This window comes from Haemaphysalis longicornis, unplaced genomic scaffold (assembly GCF_048455015.1).
Source record: "Haemaphysalis longicornis isolate Haplotype H1 unplaced genomic scaffold, Haemaphysalis longicornis Haplotype H1 scaffold_3, whole genome shotgun sequence".
In the NCBI taxonomy this organism is placed as follows: Eukaryota; Metazoa; Arthropoda; class Arachnida; order Ixodida; family Ixodidae; genus Haemaphysalis; species Haemaphysalis longicornis.
Window position 1 is genome coordinate 81935092 of NW_027526335.1, and position 18273 is coordinate 81953364.

The window sequence follows — 18273 nt, forward strand, 5'->3', positions numbered from 1 at the left end:
TGTCCCCCTCCCCCTCTCCTGCCTCCATCCACGTTTGTTCGCGCAGTATTTGTTTCTCAAAGATCAGGAACCAACTAGCCAACAACCCAGATTTTCTACAAAAAAAGACTCGTGAGTGTTCTACAGTGATATAGACTAGTCTATTCTTAGTCTACAGTGGTTCTATGGGTTCTAAACGAACACAAGCAACTGATAGGGCGGCGGTGGAAGTACAGGCTCGTTTACTTCCTTTTCCGGCCCCAAGTGACGTAAACGGTGACGTCATCGCGGTTTGCACAATCGATGACCTGCGGCGGTTGCCACGTGTTGCCCGAAGCTGTTTCCTCCTTAGGGACGCAGGCACGCGAACACGATGGCAAACACCCACTGACAGAAAGTCTGGTCGTAGAAACAAAAAAGAAGAAGAAAACAACCAGGCACGACGGACGGAATTACGAACAAAAGGTTGCAAGGAGCGCAAACGGCAGTAAGCGATGCTTCTTTCCGAAGGCGGTATACGTGGTCTGGAGATAGGGAGGGTCGAAGACGTGGTACGACAGAAAGGAAACGGAAATAAGGAAAGACAACTGAATAGCCAAGGTGGGAGGATATATCACTATAGGCATAGGAAAAAAATATTGGCACACACATACTTAAGCACGTAGATATTTTAGTAAAGTTCTCTAAATAAGAAAAGATCGCAAGAACATTAAAGGTCATCCGCTGTGAAGGTGTTATCCGACACTGCCGTTACATTTTTCTGCATTTTTCGTGTCCGAAAAGCTGCAATCAGACAATATTTAATGATAGCTAAAGTGGACTACTTTCTATGGTTCGCTCCGGGTGCTCTCAAAAGGGAAAAGACAATATTCAAGCTGCTTTTGATTTCTTTACTTTTGTTTTTCGATCAGTGATTTATTACATCGTGTGAATCGGCTTTAAGAGCATGCCGATATCGAAGATCATTCCTATTAGTGGCACTTTCAAACGGGATTTAAAGGAACGGGGTTTAAATGAGAACAGCACTAACAAATTGAAAAGGAAAGACAACACACAGCGCTTGTACCATTTGTCGTCGCTGTTTTCATTTCTTTTGAATGCACACCAACGTAGCCCAAATCACCGTCTTAACAAGGTTCAGTTGCTACAGCTTGCTGCTTTTGTGCAAGCCACATTGCAAGGACGGCGTAATAAAATGAAGAAAAATCGGCCAATATACGTGAACACGCGCACACGCACACACACATGCACACAGAAATTCGCGCACGCACACACGCACAAATTTTTGTGTCGTTTGGATTTTTTTTCTGTATTTTAGATGTAAAGTGACATCTCCGAAAACAGTTTTCCCGAAACAGAAATGTCTGAACTCTTTTGACTTTATTTTTAATATTAGCGCAGCCACATATATATTCTCTCGCGATTGCCAGCTACGGCGAAAGTTAATAGCACTCCTGCTACGCGGGAGCTTCCAAGGCCTTTGAAACGCACGTCATTCGACTCAAATGCCAACGCTCAGTTGCTGCACGACATTTGTCAAATGCGTTGGGTGAAATGTCATCCGAGTCAAAGGAGCATCGCTGCGACCTTTCAGGCTGTCAAATGCCTTTGAAACGCGAACGTCCGTACTCTCGCACGCAGTTTTTGCACGCCACAATTACAAATACATTTACTCAAGACTAAACTTGCGCTTCGACGAGCAAATTTGCAAGAATATTTCCTTTTTTTAGTCTCCTCCCGCTCAATTTAAGATTGAAGGAAAACTCCGCACTCTCGACACCAGCGGTGCGAGAAAGAAAAAAAAAGCGGCGTTCGAGAGCCATATTGCCATTGTGTGACGCGTGTTTGCGGGTTTGTAGCAGTCATTTGTATTTTCTCTTATATTTAGCCTTTAACCAGTAGCATCATCAGACATTTTTGTAGACATAAAATATAATTTGTTGGGGTTTTTAGTATGCATTAATTCCAATGGAAGGGCAGTCAAGCGAGTCGCTGCAAGCAGCAAGGAAAAAAATGCGCGACTGGGCGCCTCGTCAGATTTGGGGAGAGGCTGAAACGCGCGTGCTGATAGATCTGTGGGAAGCGCGAATCTTAGACCTCCGACGCACAAAAAGGAACAGAAGCGTGTACGACGGCATCGCCCACAGCCTTCGGGAAGCCGGCTTCAATCGGACCCGGGCGCAAGTCCACTCGAAAATCGAGAACTTGTCAAGTGAGTACAGGTAAGTAAGTACCAGGTACTGAACTAAGCGTAAAGTAAGTCCCACAAAAGGCTGATGTCGCTGTTCAACCGATTACAATGTTTATTAATGGGTTAAGGCTGTTTCAAATCTTAGTAAATATAAGCACAATATCTGACTTCTCGTGCTAATAATGATGACCTTCTTTCGGTAATTTTATAGAATATTTCTCTCATCCCAACAACAATACCGGGTTATGAGCTTATGGAAATCATGTTTTGCCTAAAGATCTAACTAATTTCGGCAAACAAACTGTACAGTTTTCCTCAATTACTATTTTAAACTCCTTATCAAAGTTGATTAAAATATTAAAAACATTGCAACGCTTAAAACATGCTGGGAAGTAACGCACCGCGGTTTTACTACTCTTGATGACGTTGTTGTTGTTGTTAAGGATCTGAGCGCCCTTTTGAATTGATATAACTGGTAGTTATTTAACTGTGTAACCGTTTGTAGGTGCTTGGTTGGTTTTCATAATTTCCCGATATTGTGCTTCGTTTTTCGTAATGAGCATGCCGTTTTTTCAATGGTTGCACAGACGATTTATTACAATGTATTGGCAGTTTTCTCCGTGCGTGTAATTGACCATTTTTGTTATTTAACTTTTGTGTCATTACTCTTTTGTTGCTTTGCACCAGTGTCATTTATGCGGATATTGTTAAGAGGTTTGACGTCGGGACCTCGTTCTGTATATGCGTCGAGCGCGGCCTGTATACGGGCGCCACTTAAATCCCCGTAGCGGCCCGTTTCGAAAGTAGGCGCGGGAGTCTCCGGCCCGCTCCCTACTGTCACCGCTGCTTTCGGAACCCGTTCACGACTGAGATTTACCGTTTTCAGGCGTTGGAAATACGTATTTATGTGGAGCAGTCACTCTGTTCGCAAATGTGGCACATTTACGAAAGTGTAAATGTGTCTGACGCGATCTTAGTCTGGTACATTCGGTCTGTACAAGCGACAGGTGTGCATTATACTTATACGTTGCTTATACTTATACTTATACTAACCAATGTAACCAATGTAGTAGCCCTCTATACCTCCATTTACGCTTTTATTTGTACTACTTAACCAATGTAACCAATGTAGCAGCCGTCTGTACCTCCATTTACGTTTTTACTTGTACTACTCCCCTTACCCACTTGTACCACAGTAACATTATTCCGTTATCCCTCCTAAGTAATCTCATGCAAATCAAGCACCATTCTCGCTACTATTTATACTTTTATTTTCCTACACTGTGCACTGTTACTCCTTATACTATAATAATCATGTATCCCCCCAATTTAATCTCATGCAAACCAAGCACCATTCTTGCTACAATCTTTACTTTTATTTTCCCACACTGTGCACTGTTACACCTTATATTATAATAATCATGTATCCCCCCAATTTAATTATTACCCTGCCCCCCGCCACCATTACTTGGATTTCGGTGTGCTCCCACTTGTATTGCCATCATACCTGTTGTCTCCATGTATGTCTGTCCGTTAGCTGTTGTTTGTTTTTGTTTTGTTTTCTGTTTTTTTTGGTGATTTTCTTTGCTTTCTAGCTCTGTTTTGTCAATCCCATGTCTAACAACTAAGTGTACTCCCAGCATAATCAATCTACTACCCGATGTCTGCAAGCCTTAGAGCCCTGTCTAACCTCAGCTTGTTCACCACCTGGCGCCCTTCTGTAGTCGTGGCGGTGTGCCTCGGGCTGGGTGTGCCGGTTCCGCGCGGGGGGGGGGGGGGGGGGGGGGACGTCGCGCACTCCAGCTCCCCCTCCATTTATAATCTTCAATCCCGCTCTTCTATAATTCACCATAACTACACTCCTTCTCTTCCTCCATTCCTCCTTCTCCACCTTTTACAGTCCCCCTCCTCGCTTCCGTTCGGCTGGTTGAGGTGTCGGCGTAACGCCAGACAGTTATCGGCCTCTATCTCCCCTTCCCCCCACCCCCAACAACCACTTCCTCCTCCTCCTCCTTTACTTATACGTTATTTATACTGGTCGGTGTCGCGAAACCGGGATATGCAATGGAGATGATTGTGATTCCACTGCCTTGAAATTTACTAACAGTGTCTCTGTAAGCATAGTTTCCTCATATGGTAATGCTATGGCTACACACTACGATGTAAAACCGTTTTGTGCGCTTATATAATCTAACGGAGCACTCATTCCTGACAGCACGCCAGTTGCGGTTGCCAATATCATACCTCCGATATTGATCGCTACCCAGGACATAAATTTCACGAACATTCCACGAAATAAGTACGATGGATAATCTAAAATTATACCCGGGATCAGCGCAAGACAAAAAAATTAATGGTGGGGCGTCTTGCCGTGAGCTGAGTGCCCGCAAACATTCATAATGCTACATATATCCTCCGCGAGCAGCGCGGAGACGGGCTTCTATAATGCGCACCCGCGACTAAACGTTTCTCCGAAGCATAGTCATATGACGCAGGGAGCCTGCAGAATCTAGCACAAACGGAAATCAGAGGGCCTTATCAGATATCCCCCTCTTCTAAGGGCACCTTTTATCAGTTGTGAACTTGTATACCTCAAAAAATGCGTCCGCCGAGTGATCAGCTGTTCGTTGAAGTCTAAAAACTAGAGTGAGGTGGGCGCGTAGCTTGCGTGTGGGATTACTAAAACGTTCATTCCTTGACTTCGCTCCGCATTGGCACACAACGATAGTTAATCGCCCACCTCTCCCCCTCCCCTCCCCATGTGTCGCGAAATAGCAGTGCATTTCGCACACTAGTTGGTCTCGTGAGTCCTACCCGGCTTAAGTTTAAACGAACGTCTTTATCATTTCAGAAGCTGCACTGAGTTTTTTTTTCATTTCCGTACGAGCTATTCTGTTTCTTGCGGACTTGCCGACCATTTATTTTTCCGTGGTTTAATTAACTTTTCTTGGTTCTTGCTATAAGGCATCCAAGAGTGCACATATTTCACGACGCATGGCCTTGGAATATACTAAATATTTTCGCGTGGGTTATATTCTTTAAAAGGTACAAGTTATTATGAGGTATTGGGTAATCACTTCCCCGAAATATACTTTTCTACGACGCATATATTCGAAACGAGGCCGCATTCGTTGTCCGCGCTGCAAAACGAAAGCAGCCTCTAACTGTGCCTGTATCAGGTCTAAACGAGGCTGCAACAAAATTCACTTGTGCCGCACATATTTGGAGGTGACAGCGGTGGTATGCTGCGGCCGCCGCCGACGCCCGTAACAGCGGCCAAGAAGGGCGCAGGACCGCGTTCCCGGATAGCTATTGTTGGGGTTTGAGCACCTTACCAAGACGCAGTGGCTTTTGAAGTGCCTTAAAGTACTAGGTACTTACAGAAGTTATCATAACAAGTTTTTTAGGGCGCGGAAGGGGGAAAAAGAAGCAAAAGAGAACCAAAACACCGCATGAGCCCCTATCAGCCGCGCAGCGCTAATCCCGTCAACGCCGCGGAGAAGCGGCGGTAGGCGGCGCAGCGATCGCAAAGCTCGAAGCGTATACTCTGGCCATACAACATGACGTTAACATCTTTCTGATTTTCTTTCTAAAATTCACAATTTTGCTTTAAGGGAAGGAGAGGTTCAGGTGTCAGATGTCTGTTTTTTTATGGTACAAGAAATATGGGAATATTTATTTATTCCAGAAATATACAGTTATTCATTCAGAAGCAATATCCGTCTAGTATTGCCACATGCATTGTCTTTTTATTCATTACAACAGTCATTGTGTTTCGCCAGAACTTTGAATTGATTTTTTGAGCGATACCATTTACCCTGTATTTCAGGTACTGGCAGAGACGCCAGACATCCAGACCGACTCCCGTCCAGTGGCCTTATTTTCCAAGGCTGCATAAATTCCTCTCCAACCTGCCCACCAAGAGCCCAAACTTGGTACTTGAAGGCCCCATTCTCACTGTCCAGCAGGTATGAGGTAGCAGTCAGACCAGCATAAATGTGCACATCGTACTTTTGTAATTAGCAAATTTTTTTTTGAAACGGTACACAAGTAGCAACGTCTTGGCCCTGTTGGCTGTACTGGAGTTGTTCCGAGCAAGCTGTACTGAGGGTTCACATTTCTTGCACCAAGTTAATAAGAGATAACATTCGAGAGTAGATGGTTTGTTTGCGAATTTGAAAACGCCAGTGCAAGCGTGTTCATCACCCAAAGCTACGAATGGCAGGAAGGTCTCAGATTGCGGCCAGAGAAGAGATCTAGCACTAACCTTTCCTGGCACCGATATACAGGTGACAGCTGTTTATTTGAAATAGACAGAGTATCCTGTACTTTCTTCTAGGTTACGTTCACGTTTCGATAAGAGCATACAGAAAATGGCACGAAACGCACACCAAAAAAAAAATGAAAACACGGAGCCATATAAAACGGTGAATGAAAACTGCTGAAGGCACGAATTCTGACTTCAGGTGCGGGCAACAATGAAGAAACGGGTGAAATGTACAAAGGTCTACAATATTGTACTATGAAACTCGCCATGACAATGATGCAATATATACAACACAGTTTGGTACCACAGGATAAAAAGAACACCAAGATATCGCTAGGCCTTATAGATTATTTAAATCCGTGCGCGCCCGCACACACACACACACACACACACACACACACACACACACACACACACACACACACACACACACACACACACACACACACACACACACACACACACACACACACACACACACACACACACACACACACACACACACACACACACACACACACACACACACACGGACACACTCACATGCACCCATGCACACACACACGCACGCACGCGCGCGCGCGCACACACGCACACGCACACGCACACGCACGCACGCACGCGAACGCGCACACACACACACACACGCACACACGCACGCGCACACACACGCGCACACACACACACACACACACACACACACACACACACACACACACACACACACACACACACACACACACACACACACACAGTGCTGCCTTGAGGCAGTCGGGGTAGTAACAAAATCTTCCTTTCTCTTTAGCGCCGTCTCATTGCAGCCTCCAATGCAGTCACTATGTTCTAGAGTTTTTACAACACATTATTTGTACAATCATGGGCTAATGTTTTTCTCGACATTGTTCTTAATTTTTAACTCAGACCGGCGACGGAACGGAAGCTGGAAGGGTCGGCATGGGTGCGCAAGAAGGCGACGACGCTCATCCGAACAGGTCATTAAGCTACGACCCAACGTTGGTTGCCGACATGTCTGGCTACGGTGATCTGGAGCCACCCGAGTGCATCCTTGGCAGCAATGACGAAGCAGCTGACGCCGAGGCACCTGCGGCTCCTGTAGTAACACAGCCCGAAGTCCAGCAACCTACGCACCCAACTACCATGCAACAGGGCCCGCAGCAGCAGCCACCCAGGCAAAAGCGGAAATCCTCATTTGAATTAGATTTTGCGGCGCTTCTCGAGGAGCAGAAACTACTCCGTGAAGACCTTAGAGCTGCGAGGGCCAGAGAGTTCGACCTGCGCGAGCGGCAGCTGACGATGCTAGAGAAGCTATGCGATGCTGTGGTTAGGTATATCGACCGGCAATAAGTGAAAGAGAAACAACGTTGTACCATTGCCGCCGGTACAAAACCAAAAATATCTGGCTCACTGCGTGTCCAGTTGGCTTTACTAGAAGTGTTGTGTGTTGGCTCGTCGTACCCTTGTGAAACGTTCCGCACAAAGGAATTATGGGAATAGAGAATTCATACGAAGTATTACGCACAAAGGCTTAACTAGTGCAGGTAATCTTTCCAAAAACAAAACAGTCAAGCGGTTTCTTAGAATATAAACGTTTGATACAGTTTTCGTGCCCCTGTCCTAATCAAAGCACCAAATGCGGCACCATATATTTTTCTGTCTTTTGTATACTTCATATACACGGAATTCATACAGACCATGATTTGGCGTTTCTGTCTGTCTCACAGAGGTAAAACCAGTGTCAAAATTTTTTAAATGTAATACTGTAATCTATTATCACGTGTTGCGGAGATATATTCCTGGCTTCATTTCGGTGGTGTGCAAGTAAAGGTTAAAAAATTGTATTCCCGTAATTGAGTATATAGGGAACGCTTCAGAAGGGTACAATGGATTGCTTTCCTCACTATTTCCACACCACTGCGTAAGAATGTAGTCGCCAAAATGCTCGCAAACGTTGTTAAAATTCAGTAGGCATGAATGCCTAGTACAGCATTATCAACGTTACACTTCATGCGTTTCATAAGAATCAAAGACCTAAATTTTCCGCCATTGTACCAAATTTTTGGGACAATGACCCAGGTTGCGTCAAATGTTCGATACCTGGGTCACAGTAGTGCAGCAACAGTGCCAAAAGACTGACTAGGGAGACTGAGGCATCAATTGGGTATGAAAGTTTATTTCACAAAAAAATTACGATACACAATGTAGACACGTCACAAATAATTTTCAATAAATACTACACAGTATGAAGTTTGTACAGATGAATTCTTGTCGAGCGCTTCAGTAGACCTGTTGTTTAACAACCGATGGAGCAGCATTGTCCTGGATTGATATCCATTCCCTGTCGAGCAGACCGGTCTAGTTTACATTTTTGAAATTTGAATAATTTGTTCGCGGGAAGAATTCGTTTGTGCCCGAGTTGTTTGGGCGGCTATGCTTTACGGTTTTGCTGCCCGATGTCATTGTAGTAAATTCAATGCTGACAATGCCTGCATATGTGACGTTGTGTACACATGCCTTCCCAGTATGTTGATGCAGAAATAAAAATACCGTTCCTTTAAGGAAACACTTTTAGTGCATTTAGGACACCAGTTATACAGATGACAAATGTCTGACGTGAAAATGAGTAAAATCAAAACGTGTAACCATGCTTTTTCCCCCGGAGAATAAAGGTGATCATCTGCAAAAACCAGAGTTGCGCAATCACAATAATTTGATAAGCAATCACGTAACTAAAAAAGAAATTGAAAAACAGCCTGATTCTTGAAGTTAAGTTTAACCATTTCATGGGTGAACAGATTTTCATGTTTTATTCGAATTTACCTGTCTAGTAATTATGTGTAAATTTACAAAACAAGAAATCGACACAGTGACCACGCCCTAGTTGAAGTTATCACGCACTTGAGGCAATGTTACGCTACTCGAGGTGCAAATGCTTCAGACATTTGGGCCCAACTGTAGCTGGTATGCATGAAAGCCGAACCAATTACTCAGCGGTAGCATGCGAGGTTTCGTGCTTTCGACAGTCTGTATCATTCGATGCTCTTGCAAACGATGTGAATACCCATCAAGCTCTTGTGGAACAAAAGACTAACTGCAAATCACCCTAAAATATTCCGGTAAATGCAAGGCAAACTACGCACAAAGCCTGCCAAATAACGAACAATAAGTTCGCATAGCCCGCCAAGTAACGAACACAAGGTGTACTTTTCTGCATGGCGTGTTCACTGTTGAACTTTGTTGTGCAGGAAGAACTAAATCAGGGGCTGTTCCTTTTTTATTGCGAATGGACCCTAATACTACCGTATGCTTGATTTTAATAACTGCGGCTTGAACGTGGCACATGCCTTCACACTCCTGAACTATAAAATTGCCCAAAAACGGACAAAAAGGCGTCTGCGTCATTCTAAACGCATTTCGTGTATCATAATACGTTCAAAAACTACAAAGAACTGACTTGGTACATTGGAAAGAAGCAGGCCTTAATTTATTACTTTATTTCTTAAAGGAATGGGAAGTAAATGTTGAAAGATTAGCTGCAGCATGTGAACAGAGGGATTTGTACATATACATAACCCAAAAGCTCTGACTAGATATCACTGTAATGATGACTCTCAGCTCTCCGCGCATCAAGTGATGACAAAACCGCCATTTTCGAGGCTAGGCCACGTTGGAATGGTCTGATGTAACGGGTTTTATCTTTGGTATTAATCAGCCTCTCGCGGACGTGTAAATGAATGCAACGTTGACAACAGCATTACAGGTGGGAGTATGAAGACCGAATACTCCAACGGTTCCCGAAGGAACGCAATGCGGTTGTTCCTCCTTGAAAGAAGTACAACGATGTGCTTCGTAGCTCCCCCGTGGCGCTTGATCAGTAGTAGTAGCTTTTCGACCGTAGTGAGGAGCTCTCTCTGCAGCAATTGGCTTCTGCGGTTCTTTTTGATGGACGGAGGATGGGGAACGGTCCTCTTTGTAGTACCAATGATGCTGTACGGTTGGTGTCGCTCAGGTGTCGTAGCTCTTCAAGGTAGCATCGCTGGGAACGTGTTTGCATACTCCGAACCACTGCGCATGCTGAAGCTTGTGAGACTGTGCGCACGAAACAAAAATAAGAATAGACACAGTCAGCACCAAACACCTTGGATACACTGTTTCAAAACGTTATAGAAACAAATGCAAAGGCTTGCCGAAACGTCAAAAGCTGGTATTGCTTTTTCACCCGATAAGGCAATCAAAAGTCAGTCATAAAATGGTCCAAAAGCATACAAACGGGAGCTAACATTTCATTACTCTATTTGGAGCAAATCATATCTACAACTGCAAAAACAATTTCACGTGCGAGCGTATTGTACTACATCAGAACTCCTTGTGGCGTTTTCTTTTGCCACTCATTTCTTCGGTAAAGGCAAAGGTGACCCATGTGAAACAGATTTCAATAACTAATACTGTTTTCGAACTGTTTACAATTGTTATTTCGCTGTAACAATACCGCACCTCCTAGGAACATGTTCATGTGACTTTAGCTGCTTGAATTATTGTTGCGCAAGTTCCGAACTCCTTTAAAACAGAGCCTGTCTTCTTAAAGCCTACACAACGAAAAGAAAGCTACATGAAGTCGGCTACACCTAATTTCTTTAGTTTAGAATTCCCCGGCATGATCGGCTATCCAGCACTTAAATGGTGACCGGAGCGACAAGCAGTTGTAGCTTAGATGCCACCGAAAAAAAAAAATCCCAGGCCATCTCCACTAACGTGAAACGTGGAGAGGGGCGAAGCATGCAGTATACAAGTGTATTCTTCGCGTCCTGGCATTTTTTCCAACGGAGATGAAACCATTGTGGGGTAGAGCTATATGCATAGCTTGCGCATGACGTCATCAGAACCCTTTCTTGTGACCCAATTACAGATTTTTCAGTGCTCCGAAAGATAAGAGCACCGGATAAGTGTGCAGCCTTTCGCCGTGTTTGTGGGTCACAAAGATGGCAGCTACGGTGACGTCAGTGCAAGCTATCTATAGCTTTGCTGTAGAAGTTTCGTGTCGTTGAAGCGCGAAGCGTTCTAGCGCGAGGCGTAAACGAGTGTCTTACGAAGCGTTCTAGCGCACGCGAGAGAGAGAGGGAAACATAGAGAGAAACACTTTACTCAAATCGGGCCCTGTTCGGCGGGGCGAGCGGCCAGCAGCCGCAGCTGCTCAGCGACCTTGGCTGCTCTGGCCGTCAGGGCGTAACGCGAGGCGCAAACGAGCCTCCCGGTGTTTTAATTATGCGCTACGAAGTGTTCCAGCGCGATGCGTAAACCAGTGTCCCGGTGTTTTTTTCAGTACGCGTTACGTTCTAGCGCGATACGTAGACGTATGTCCCGGTGTTTTAGTACCGTGACTACATGATACGACAGTTACGATGACGACATGAGACGCCAACATCCCGAGCTTCTGAGGGGTTTCGCCCCGAAAATGTGAAAAGAAAATAAGCGTGAACTCACAGCAGCCAAATCTCTCTTCCAGACTCCTCCGCAGTGGCCGTCGCAGTGCACACAGGGCCGTTGCATGGCGTAGCCGCCGCACTCGAAGCAGTCCAGGGACACGTGACCTTCACACCAGCTGACTCCACAGCTGCACGAATTAAGAAACACACGTTACTCTGCTGATATGATTGCGCTAATGGCTTCGGCAGAGGAAAGCTACAAGTGTAAAGCTGAGAACTTTCTCTTCCCTCTTGGAAGCATCTTTGGTCATCCCATGGTGGCCAGAATAACGGAAAAACCTGTTCAGTTCTCGAGCTGCCTATGCAGAGCATATGAAAGCAAATGGAGAGTTTTGATCACTTGAAGCTTTAAGACCACTATGCGCGCATGCATAGGTAAGGAAGTACAGCAAAGTTTGTTTGGCCCATGAACAATTTTACTGCAATGGTAGGCTGTACCTTCAAAGCAGAGCAGCTTCCTGTAGAAGCGAGATTTGCTATACAGTAAACACATCAAAATGATTTCGCATTGAACTCACGTAAAGCAGGATCTGTAGTCAATTTCGGGGCAGTGCATTGCGATGAACTCTGCTCCTTCCAGTAAGGCAGCTGGCGACAGGATCGGATCTCCAAGTTCAGCTTCCCATAAAAAGTTGTGCTGATCTGAGCATCGTGCCAGTGACTTCTTGCGTTGAAGCACAGTAAGCACTGGCTCCGACTTGGAATGTGTGATGCGTTTGCCTGGACAGGAACGAATGAAACGACGTGTAAAGTTGTAATCAGTCGCGAATAGATAAACGTATGGGAGGCGTTGCGTTCATTACAATTGCACATGGGAATACAAAGAGAGGAAAAGACCGAACTACACCTACTACCGAACTACACGTACCATTTAGTTTGCTGGTGTTCAACGTCATTTTCATGTATGTTCGGAACGCAGCGGACAATTAAGCCGCTATCACTTTAATCTGATATCTTCAAACAGAGTAAAATATCTTTAAAATGTTGTAACTGGCGATACGATGATTCGCATAAGCAAGATGTTTATTCATGAACAGTTTATCTTCCGCACACGTTATCGAAGAGGCTGCTGGATAATTGCATCTACTGAATTAGATAAGTATTATAATGCCTCGAGAGGCCGCCGAACCATATTCTGAAGAATGCATTGAGGCAGGGGTACATTTTCTTAAAGGTAGCTCACGAGGCAATCGAAGCTGATCAGGCAGTAATCTCCGTGTACGGCGCACTTGAGCGTTTCGACATTGCACGGACATTCTCTCTGCAACATGTTTTACGGCAAATATACCTGCTCTATGTACTAGGAATCCATAACGTGCCCCAAAAAGGGGTGTCTGTGTACTCAGATTCAACAGCAGTAAGCAGGGGCTGATAAATCTGTCAAAAAGTAAACTCGTGCTAGGCAGAGGTATTATCAGGCACTGTAAAGATGTGAACAAAATATAAAAGAACAAAAATGGCCACAGTCGTAATCCTTTGTGTATTGCTTATTGCTTTGCCTTTTGTAGGACTTGAAGGAGCAGCGTTATTATCGAGTAAAAAAGAGAAAAAACAACGTTGAAGGTACGACACCCGTAGTAGAAGCTGCATTCACTGACGTCGAAATTAGTTAATAAAATAATAAAGTAAGGAATCTCCTTTCTGAAGCTGCAGCAAATGCGGCATAGAAGTTCAATGCAGGCCAAATGGTTCAAGGCGATGCCTGAGGAACTGCAATAGATGTTCCGTGCCTGGTTCACACTTGATTATACACAATATTAGCCCATAGGTTTTATGAAGATTTGTAATATTTTGCTTAGTCTCGGAAATGCTATTTCAATCGAAAATTTTGTACTGGTTCAAGAAAGTTAGTCGCGAACAGACTGTCTGACATTAAAAGCACAAATACTACCTTGTTTCCTTATAACTTGCATTGAAGCGAAATTGTTGACCTCCGTGGGGTTATTACCTTTTTGGAAGAACAGAGGACGCGTCTCGTAGACAGGTGAAGTCGGGTAACCCAGCAGAACCCCCGTGGCCATGGTGCAGCGCCTGGTTCAGGAACGTCAAACTTGGCGACAGCAGTCAGGGTCACAACCAGCACTCCGCTGACAAGTGGTAAAAGTTTCTAGGTTCGCTAAAACACTATTAGCACTTCTGGAGCGAATATGATCAGTTCACTCCCTGGCAGACGACTGAGGAGAATCTGCGCAGAGGATAGAATTCATACTTTCTCTCGAGCGCGACGCCGGCGCCGCGCGGTGGCTGTTTACTAGCGTGACTCCACTGACGTCACGATGGGCACGCGCACAGACACGCGCCAAGAGAACTCTCTCTCCCAAGCGGGGCTTCCCCCAAGGCCGCGTGCTCGCTCCCAGCCACGCGCCGAGCAGCTCATCGCCGTGTAACGTCACCTGGCTGGATGCGCAGTGGGGGCGTGAGTAGCTGCCGAGAAGTACGTCTTCGGGAGTCTAGAGGAAGATGAACATATAAAGGCGAAAAAAAATGTGAGAACAGAGGCGACGTTTGTCAACATCTGTGGCGAAACGCACTGATACGCGGCAGTTGCAGAATATCGCAGGTATCACTTTGGCGGCAGTGAGCAATGACGCGACACGCGACACGCGTGTTTATGTGTACACGACGCGACGCATTTATTGCGGCCAACAGGACTGCTTTCTCTTGGCTGTAGCAAGGCGTGGGAGCTACGCACGCGTGGCAGATTTCTACACTAGTGCATTTCAGAGGGCGCTTCGTGGCAGCTATGCCGTGTATTTGGTGCAGGGTGAACCGTAATGTACCATGTACTGACCGTGGATTTGCGTTTGTATCCTTGGCTGCTTACCTGCCAGTCTGGTTCGCGGGTTGCAAACCAGGCCGCGGAATCTTAGGTCAAAGTCTAAATAGAAACACGCCTGTGTGACTAAAATTTAGTGCACGGAAGAAAACACCAGACGGTTGAATTTACCTCGTCACCGTGTACTATGCAACGTCTCTCTATACGGTGTGGCATCGTCCCGTAAATCTACAGTGACCTTAAATCCCACCGAATTCTAAATCTTGTTACCATGGGGCAGGTATTATCCTGCGACACCCCTGGCAGTTAAAAAATCGTATAAAATGCCGAGCACTCGTGTGTGCGTGCCTCGCGGTGACCGCCCAGCGTCCCCGGCGCACGTTTGTCAAGACAAGCATACCCGTCAAGACAAGCACCTCCTCCTAGCTCCTCCAGCGTTCCCCGTAATCATAGCTACATTTGCTCGGAACGAGAAGGACTCCAGCGTTCTCCCTGATCGTGGCAACGCTTGCTCGGACCGAGAAAGACCCGTCATAGCGCACGCCCCCCCTCCAAGGTGATGTCCAACGCTTATCACTTCCCAAAACAATGAAGGAAGCTCACACTTATAGCAACAATAATGCAGCAAATGTCGTTGCGGCAGCGAAGAAGGAGCAAATCGGCTGCAATCGTGGGATTAAACCGTCGTGATGGTCGTGAAGGTTTTTCGTACAGCCAAGCTACCTTCAAGTCTTGCGCGTCAGAGTGAGCTTCCTTGTTTAATCTACTGGCGGTGACATTTGGTTGACATTCAAGGCATGCGAAATAAATAATATGCCCAATTTAGATGAAAACGGAGAAATACTTAAATGCACTTAGCTAAACATATCTAAGGCGGCATCAACTGATCACATGCCTATGGGACTTGCAAATTCACGATCCAAGGGGTGAACAGACATCGTGTACCAACGTAAATTTTACACACCAATAGAAATGTTCGTAACAGCTTAGATTACTTCTTTTCGAAATATATCACTTATTTACAGAAATAAAAATAAACAAGAAACGCATTTGTTTTTATTTATCTCTCACTATTGCGCTAGCTGTCTAGAAAGCCCGTTTTTTTTATTTCAGTGCAGAAGTCACATTTCTCTAAAATTAGCAAGCTAGGTCATTGTGAACATTTCTATGCTTTTGTAAAACTGAAATCTTTTCGTATTGTAGCCCGATGGTTCTTAAACCGTGGGTCATGAAGTACTAAGTGTCATAGGAATGTTAACCGGTGAGTCCCTCTTAACTTGCGACGGTCTCCAGGCATCTGCTCTTGTTCGCTATCGCTCGGCCGACTGACCTTCGTATCTATCTTCTCATCTCTTGTTTCATAGTTCTCACTCTCTCCTAAAACGCCCAACACCTAAGTTTTATTACACAAAAACCACGCCTCCAAGGGCGTGTCCGAACAGAGAAAGAGCAGGGCCTACTAACACACACTAGGGTGCTGATGGGCCACAACAACAAACAATGGTACGTGTGTGTACAAAAATAACACAACAGCAATAACTGAGCTACCGGCTGTCTTCGTCGATTAACTTGGGTACTTGAACTTAACAGCCAGCCTCCCGTCCAACCCGTTTTCAAACAAATGCAACGTGCCTTCCTCGCTACGTAGGAAAAGAGCAAAGATATCGCGGGCTTCGCGACAATATCACGTAGTCAAAAACGACGCAAGGTTATCGTACATAATTTTTATTGCAGCGAACTTGCGCTTCGCAATGAACTATACGAAAGAGCAATGCTCAAAGAAGAAGCCAAACTGAGTGATGGGCACAGTGGAGAGTTAGTGAATGGAATGCCGTGGCATTTCGACTGAGTGCATTTATCACAGAGCGCAGCCCTCCCCAGAAACATGCACTCAGATCAAAGCACTCTCGCCCGACCTAGAACAGTTTATGTGAGTAAGAAACTGGTTTCGTGCTTTTACTGTCTATCGAGATAGCCGGGCGGAGTCTATCGCCAAAAGGAACAAACGGGCGCTCCGCTCTCAGCGCCGGTTAACATAACGCCGCGCGACCGGGCGCTGGCAACAAAACGTAAACGAAACTATTCACAAAGAATGGTTCACGGAAACGTCGGGTGAGGTGAAGGCCCTTTATATATCCGTGCTAGGAACATTTCCGTTAACCTCTTTTCTCGCTAGCGACAATAAGTATTCTAGAAAACCGTTGATGTGGGTCATTGTGTGGTCAAAAATAGGATTGCTCTGTCAGTCGTAGGAGCACGTATACGGATGGCTGAATAAATATGCTAAGGGTTGAGAAGAACTTCTTGCCGGGGCCCGCCGTGGAGGTTCAGTGGCTAAGGCGTTGCGCTGCTGAGCACGAGGTGGCGGGTTCGATTGCCGGCCGCGGTGGACGCTTTTCTGATGGAGGAGTAAAGCAAGAATGCCCGTGTGTACGAGACTTCGGCGCACGTTAGAGATCCCCAGGTGGTCAAAATTAATCCGGAGCCCTACATTACGCCGCACCTCATCGCCGGCGTTTCGTCGGCGCGTTGAACCCTACAATCAATGAACTTCTTGCTGGGCTAGTTGGTGAATAGTTGCCATGATTTGAAGCGCAACAAAAAAACACGGACGAAGAAAAAGAGTAGACGAAACAGGCGCTAACTTCCATTAGCGCCTGTCTCGTCTACTCTGTTTCTTCGTCCGTGTTTTTTATTTTTTTGTTGCGCTTCAAATCATGGTGCTAAGTGTTGGATGTGAGAATTCATATAAAATTGAATTATAAAAAGCTCTCAACATCTGCTTCTCGTCCATCGTTTTCCCTTGCGATCTCAGTCAATAAAAATGCCTCTTTTACAATTTTCCAGTTCCTCTTGGGAGTTAAAAATACATAAAAATTGCGAAAGGCACCCCATCAGGTTTATTTTTTTTCCTCGGGAACGAGCGAATGGAGAACACATTTCATTTTCTCGTTCGTTCTGCACGCATGACATGTGAAATGTACACTCGAACGGGAACGCCGCGCTGTTTGTTCAGACGCTATCGCCCGTTGCAAAGGAAAAAAAAAAAAAAAACAGCGCGCCGTTCACTTGATGAATCGCGCTAGCACCAGGAAAGATTATCAGGGCAGATCGAAGGCTTGCGAAGAGGACATGCATCCATTTTATTGATTAATGTATACGCATCACACTACGCGCTGCCACACGGAGCACTTAGACACGCAGCTCGTTCACTGCGGAGACAATGCTTCTCTTCTTCTCCGCTCCACCGTATACGCCGGTTGCAACAAAATAGCCGGACGAACTGCCGGCTGTGCTGCTGCCTCACGCGATAGGGCCTTGGTTTGCGTGACACAAGATTGGCCCCGCTGTTCCGCACTTTCGCCGAGCGTGCGCTCCGTGTCCTTCCTGTTTGCTCGCGGAGACAATGAACCCGCCACTTTTGGTGGCCGCATGAGTGCATTTCCAGTCCTGAATTTGTTTACGAAAACACCGTCTTCCTGTTATTAGTAGGAAGCCCAATGCCAAACTGATATGCGCCACACAGCAAGGCGGCATCGAAGCGACTCCGCTCTCTACC

At 45.7% G+C, this 18273-nt stretch overlaps 2 protein-coding genes across 2 annotated transcripts; one reads left to right on the forward strand and one right to left on the reverse strand.

Moving 5' to 3' along the window:
- The first annotated feature begins 1842 nt into the window (after positions 1-1842).
- LOC144174743 (uncharacterized) lies at positions 1843-8889 on the forward strand. The gene is made up of 3 exons (XM_077703583.1): positions 1843-2201; positions 6000-6138; positions 7359-8889. Exons 1-3 carry the CDS (start codon positions 1948-1950, stop codon positions 7800-7802), a joined length of 837 nt encoding a protein of 278 aa, XP_077559709.1. The 5' UTR covers positions 1843-1947; the 3' UTR covers positions 7803-8889.
- On the reverse strand, positions 8609-14125 carry LOC144174744 (protein pinocchio-like). The gene is made up of 4 exons (XM_077703584.1): positions 13887-14125; positions 12457-12658; positions 11937-12066; positions 8609-10544 (listed from the first exon to the last, which is right to left on the reverse strand). Exons 1-4 carry the CDS (start codon positions 13957-13959, stop codon positions 10461-10463), a joined length of 489 nt encoding a protein of 162 aa, XP_077559710.1. The 5' UTR covers positions 13960-14125; the 3' UTR covers positions 8609-10460.
- Positions 14126-18273: the final 4148 nt, after the last annotated feature.

Excerpts from the sequence above, each read along its gene's own strand:
- LOC144174743 (XM_077703583.1), top strand. The coding sequence starts at position 1,948 with ATGGAAGGGCAGTCAAGCGAGTCGCTGCAAGCAGCAAGGAAAAAAATG. Across the intron at positions 2,202-5,999 it reads AACTTGTCAAGTGAGTACAG|GTACTGGCAGAGACGCCAGA; the intron begins GTAAGTAAGTAC and ends CCTGTATTTCAG. Across the intron at positions 6,139-7,358 it reads CCATTCTCACTGTCCAGCAG|ACCGGCGACGGAACGGAAGC; the intron begins GTATGAGGTAGC and ends TTTTTAACTCAG.
- LOC144174744 (XM_077703584.1), bottom strand. The coding sequence starts at position 13,959 with ATGGCCACGGGGGTTCTGCTGGGTTACCCGACTTCACCTGTCTACGAG. Across the intron at positions 12,067-12,456 it reads GACTACAGATCCTGCTTTAC|CTGTGGAGTCAGCTGGTGTG; the intron begins GTGAGTTCAATG and ends TAATTCGTGCAG. Across the intron at positions 10,545-11,936 it reads GGAAGAGAGATTTGGCTGCT|TCTCACAAGCTTCAGCATGC; the intron begins GTGAGTTCACGC and ends TCGTGCGCACAG.